The sequence below is a fragment of the Musa acuminata genome, chromosome BXJ2-3, assembly GCF_036884655.1.
Source record: "Musa acuminata AAA Group cultivar baxijiao chromosome BXJ2-3, Cavendish_Baxijiao_AAA, whole genome shotgun sequence".
NCBI classification, from domain to species: Eukaryota; Viridiplantae; Streptophyta; class Magnoliopsida; order Zingiberales; family Musaceae; genus Musa; species Musa acuminata.
This window is the reverse complement of record NC_088340.1, coordinates 10833528-10839527: the sequence shown is the minus strand read 5'-3', so window position 1 is coordinate 10839527 and position 6000 is coordinate 10833528. Positions and strand designations below refer to the sequence as shown.

At 59.0% G+C, this 6000-nt stretch overlaps 1 protein-coding gene across 1 annotated transcript; it reads left to right on the top strand.

The window, feature by feature from the left end:
• Positions 1-2186: 2186 nt before the first annotated feature.
• On the top strand, positions 2187-4274 carry LOC135607525 (uncharacterized). The gene is made up of 5 exons (XM_065099462.1): positions 2187-2567; positions 2676-2961; positions 3036-3556; positions 3624-3728; positions 3774-4274. The coding sequence occupies exons 1-5, from the start codon at positions 2187-2189 to the stop codon at positions 4272-4274; spliced, it is 1794 nt and encodes a 597-aa protein (XP_064955534.1).
• The last annotated feature ends 1726 nt before the right edge of the window (positions 4275-6000 follow it).

The window sequence follows — 6000 nt, the reverse complement described above, 5'->3', positions numbered from 1 at the left end:
TTAATTTGAGATTATTCATCATGCTATTTTTAATATTAGTGGTATAAAGAAAGATAAAGCGAGACCTAAAAATATTTCATCAGAAAATTATAAAGATGCTTAATTTGTGTGCTAAGTTAGAATTATCGATTCAATATATATATGTTATTATGTCATTAGGTTGATTGATTTCGATAAGACCGTTGATTCAAAAAGGATGCATCGACTGGTCACAATCGGTTCTGTGAGAAGAGTACAATTATACCTTTGCCCATGTGTTCTCTGATTCTAACTGCTACAACCAAGAATTTAAAGGCAATTGCAGCAGAACCAAATGAAAAGAAGATGGAGACTTGGAAATAAGAGCTCAAAATAGAAGAAGAAGAAGAAGTTAAATTGATGGATCACTGGAAGTCCTTTTCTGATCGCCTATTGTTACAGAGTAAACTGTCTCACCCATTAAATCTCTCACAAGTTAGACACAAACTGTTCATGTCCTCATGATCTCCATCCGCGGGAGCACGAACTACGAGCTTTCGGCATCATCAAATCATTAGCATTGTTACGGTAAGTAACTTTTTTAGCCGTGACCTGGGGATCGACGCGGCTGGTTCAAGGGTCCGAACGACTAGGATCAGACGAGGCTGCCAGGCTTGAGATCTCGGGACGACCGATCACGGGGAATAAGGCCGGGATGCTCCGCGTCGCTGGGTCGGCTTTCCCCGAATACCTGCACAAAGGTCGGGTCGGCGATTCGGCCCGACCCCTCCAACGGTCAAGTTAGTGGTGTATAGGGGAGTTTTAGGGGAAAATCGTGTGCTTGTCTGCTTACCTCGCCGGCTGGGAGCCCGTGGGTATTTATAGGTGAGCTCGATGTTACCTGACGCCACCCCGTCGGGGCAGAGCCGTACTCCTGATCGCGTTTGTTGCCGTTGTGGGCGTTGCGCGGTAAGGTCGAGTTGTAGGGTGTGGCAAGCCTTGGCCGACGCCTTCCCCTGCTCTGTCCGGTCGTACGGGGTTAGCAAGACGAGGCCGTGCGGGTACGGTCGGTGAGGGTGCGCGTTACGCTGGTATTAATGCTTGTCCCTTGGCGTGGTGCGCCGTTTGGGGCGGTTGTCATGGGGCAGTGTTACGTCAAATCCGGTGCGTCATGTCCTATTCGTTTTTACCCCTATCATATTCCCCCCCGGAAGGAGCTATGCGTTGGTTTTCGCATGTAGGGGGGGGGGCCCGAGGCATGGCTCCTGTCTCCGGGTGACTTGTCCACGCGGGTCTACAGGGCGAGTTGTCGGCGGGTTGGTCGGACGGGGCCAAACTTGATGATCATAGAGCCGAAAAGGGTCGGGTAGTATGATGCGATTGGGTTATAGTGTCGCCGTGGTCTCGGGAGGCGTGCGGCCGAGGGCCGAGGAGCACGGCGCAGGCGGGTTACCGCGCAGGCGTGGTCTCGGGAGGCGTGCAGCCGAGGGCCGAGGAGCACGGCGCAGACGGAGGGCCGAGGAGCACGGTGCACACGGGTTACCGCGCAGGCGTGGTCTCGGGAGACGTGCAGCCGAGGGTCGAGGAGCACGGTGCAGACGGGTTACCGCGCAGGCGTGGTCTCGGGAGGCATGCAGTCGAGGGCCGAGGAACACGGTGCAGACGGGTTACCGCGCAGGCGTGGTCTCGGGAGGTGTGCAACCGAGGGCCGAGGAGCACGGCGCAGGCGGGTTACCACGCGGGCGTGGTCTCGGGAGGCGTGCAGTCGAGGGCCGAGGAGCACGGCGCAGGCGGGTTACCGCGCAGGCGTGGTCTCGGGAGGCGTGTAGCCTAGGCCTTGCTTTTGATTTTTGGCGGCGGTGGGGGCCGAAAAGTTACCGTATTTAATCCCGCCTCGAGAAAGGGCGGGTTGGCTCGTTGTTGAGGTCGAGGCGCCCGGCTGCTGCCGCTTCAGCGGGGTCGCCATGTCATGCCTTCATTAAGGCGAAGGGCCTTTTGGTGTCTTCCGATGCGACGCGACGGCTGGGCGCGTGCGTGGGTGAGCTGTTGTCCGTTCTTGGGAGGCGAAGGGGCCTTGATTCTGGCGGGACATCACCCTTAAATAGCGGACGCCGAAGCTTGTCTCTATCTTCTGCTGCGACGTTTCCTCCTTCGAGCTCTGCCGTTGCCTCCCCGACTCTCTTCCCAGTCTCCTGCGTAGTCTTTTCCTCCTCCTAAGGTCAGTTGGGATGTCGTCCTCTTCTCCTCCTTTGTCCCTTTCGTCCTCTTCTTCTTCTTCCCCCCCACCTATCCTCGGGGCTGGAGAGGGGAACCCTGCTTCGTCCCCCATTGAGTCTTCCAACGGAGAAGCAGCACGAGCCCTCGAGGCTCTGATGTGGCCACACGACCTGGACTCCGTCGTGAGCGGGTCTTTGCTGGAAGGACTCCGGGATTGTTATCATATTCCGGGGGACTGTATCCTCTGTGCCCCCGAGCCGGGGCAAAGGGCGTATGATCCCGTCCCGAAGGGCTTCGCCCTATCCCTTGACGCCCTGGAAGCGGGCTTGCGCTTTCCTCTCCATCCACTCATCGTATCTTGCCTGTCCTTTTGGCGGATCTCGCCGTCTCAGGTGACGTCGAACTCTTAGCGTTACCTAGTGGCATTCCTAGGGGAATGTCATTATGCCGGCATCACCCCTACCATCGATCTCTTTCTCTCTTGTTATCGTCTTTGCAAGAGCTTGGGGGGCTACTTCCTGTCGGCCCGAATGGGCTTTCGCGTGGGGGGTGCCCCTTCCAACAACAAGGGATGGAAGGGGAGGTTTTTCTATATCAGCCGTGAGCAGGACTGGGGCTTCAGAGTCCGCTGGTCCGCGCGGGCGATCGATAACACCACCCCCTGCTTGGGCGATGCGGAGCGCCACGCTTTGGGGAGGCTGAGAGAGATCCTCCCTAAGTCGCAGGCCATCCGGGCCATGACCGAACAATGGCTGGTCGAGGCGGGCCTTAGCTCGGTGCCTCTGGGTACGTTTAACGGCGCTTGGATTGGGGTTTTGGCGTGGCTCATTCTAGGTACTAACCCGTTCCATCTTTTGCAGAAATGGTGAAGCTCCGGTCGTTCCTGGAGGTTCAGGCGCCGCAACCTCTTCACCCCACTACGTCGGGCGACTCGGCACCTTCTCTCCCAACTCAGCCGGACGACCCGCAGCCCGGCACGGAGGCCGTCCCACTGGAGGTCGAGGCTGAGCGTCCTTCGAAGAGGGCGAGGACAACCCCGTCGAGGGGCCCTGAGGCAGGCCCCCGCCGCGGCGGGGCCGGGTCTAGCCGGCGGCCATCGGGGAAGGGCCCACGCCCTGTCTCCGTGCGCGACCTGTGCCGACTCCCGGCTGGAGACGGGGAGCCGTTTCTAACACGGCTGGCGAGCGAGATCCCACTTGCTGGGGCCGCCGAGCCCTTGGTGGCCCGTTGGGAAGGCCTATCCCGAGGAGACAGGGTGTGGGCCGGGGGAGATCCCTCCGCGGCATTTCTCCGAGGCGCGCTTCACCCCGACATGGCTCGGGACCTGTACACCCACCCTTCGGATGTGCTGCTCAATAAGTCCGCCCAGTCTTTGGTTTGGGTACGTTTCCGCTTTCAGGGCTTGTCTGTCCGGCGCCGGCCTTCTTGACCCGATCTTCCTCGTGTAGGGGCTCCATTATGCGAAGGCCCTGATGGACAGGGTGCGTGACGCCAGCCGGGTCATCGGGGGCCTTGCCAACCGCAACGCCGAGCTTGTCCGCCAAGTCGAGGAGGTTCGATCCGGCTCTGGTCCGGAGGCCGTGGCGGCTGCCGAGTAGCGGGCGGCGGATTTGGAGGCGGAGGCTGCACGCCTCCGATCGGAGCTCGAGGCCTCCAATAAGGCGAACGAGGGGCTTCAGAAGACAATAAGAGTGGAACGGACAGAGCTCCGCTTGGTGAAAACGGAGGCGAGTTCCCTCAGCAAGAAGCTGGAGGAGGCGAAGGCCGAAGTGAAGTCGGCCTCGAAGGCGCTGGAGGAGGCGAAGGCCGAAGCGAAGTCGGCCTCGGAGGCGCTGGAGGAGGAGACCCGGCTTCGACCTGCGAGAGACAAGGAGCTCCTCGAGGCCTACAAGAAGTCGGAGGGGTTCGAGCTCGGGCTTACGCGGACGGGGCGGGTGTCCTTTGAGTACGGCTACCGTATCGCCACTTCCCGCTTCCGCGCTCGCCACCCCGGTCTTGAGGTAGAGGAGAACCCCTTCGCTCCTCACCCCGAGGACCGGGGGGTGGATATGCCCGAGGAGGTTCCCTTTGATGATCGCCTGGAGGAGCCTGGGCAATGAAGACAAAGCGTCCTGTATTTTATTTTGCCAGTCGGTCGATTTTTTGTAAGTCGGGTCCTGTATCTTGGCTTGGTTTCTTAAAGGCTTTTTCCCTTCCATTTTATCAACTCCCTCCTCTCTTCCTAGGCGAAGGCTTCCGTCCTTTGGGAGAAAAACTTTTGAACGAAAAAGTTCTACCTCTTTAAACGAAAAGGTTTCTTTGCCTCAGACGAAAAACTTCTTGAGGTTCCCGATGTTCCATGTTCTCGGTACGCGAGAACCGTCCATCGATGTGAGTCGGTACGTACCCGGCCGGATCACCTCTACGACCCGATAAGGTCCTTCCCACTTGGGGGCTAGCTTCCCCCTGGCTCGGGCTGGGTTGCTGACCTCGGTCCTTCGGAGAACTAGGTCGTCTAACTTTATCGGTCGAGGTCGTACCTTCCTGTTGTAGACCCTTGCGACGGCTCTCTGGTAAGAAAGGGCTTTCAGGTGCGCATCCGCGCGTCGTTCCTCGAGCATGTCGAGGCTGGCGCGAAGTCCTTCGTTAGAAACTTCTTCGACGAAGCTCCTCGTCCGGAGGGTGGAGATGGTTACCTCGGGCGGAAGGACAGCCTCGGTTCCAAACATCAGGCTGTACGGGGATTCCCCAGTCGCGGTCTTGGGTGTGGTGCGTAGTGACCATAGGACGCTAGGGAGCTCGTCGGCCCAGGTCGACCGGGCCGCGGACACCCTTCTTTTGAGTCCGTCCAGGATGGATCGGTTAGTCACCTCTGCCAGTCCGTTCGTCTGAGGGTGTGCTACCGAGCTGAACCTTAGTTGGATGCCATGACCTGCGCAGAACTCCCTGAACCTTCTGCCCGCGAACTGCGGTCCGTTATCCGTAATAATGGCCCTGGGCACCCCGAACTGAGTCACTATGTTTCTCCATACGAACTTCTCCATTTGGTGCTCCGTGATCGTCGCCAATGGCTCGGCCTCGACCCACTTTGTGAAGTAATCTACCCCCACGATGATATATTTCCGTTGTCCCGAAGCCGGCGGGAAGGGGCCGAGGAGGTCTAACCCCCACTGCGCAAACGGCCATGCGCACGTGACGGGGTTGAGAGGGACCGCGGGCTGTCGGGGTGCGCGGGCGTGTTCTTGGCATGCGCCGCAACGTTGAGCGTAAGCTTTTGCGTCCCGGCACATGCTCGGCCAGTAGTACCCCTGGCGAAGCAATTTGTGCGCCAGGGTTCGCCCTCCGCTGTGCTCTCCGCAAACCCCTTCATGGACTTCAGCCAGGACCGTCTGGGCCTCCTCCGGCTCTAGGCACTGTAAGAGGGGATAGGTGAAGGACCGCCTATAAAGCCGGCCACCTTCTTCGGCGTACCACGCGTGCGTACGGCGCAGCCGTCGAGCCGCTACCTCGTCGCGGGGAAGGATCCCATCCCGCTTGAAACGCAGCAGCTCCTATACCCACGTGATCGGGGCATTTCCGGGGGCCGTAATCGCTACTTCGATGGCGCGGGCAGGAAGCTCCTCGATCTCTAGGTGTGTTTTGCAGGTTGGTTTTGACGCCAGCTTGGCCAATGCGTCGGCCCGCTCGTTCTCCCCCCTCGGGACATTGGATAATGTGAAATAAGGGAACTTAGCAGTCAGGTCCCTTACCTGTGCCAAGTATTTCGCCATGGTCGGGTCCCGAGCCTCATATGCGCCGCTGAGCTGTTCGGCCACCAGCTGCGAGTCAGTGAGGACGTGTACAGCG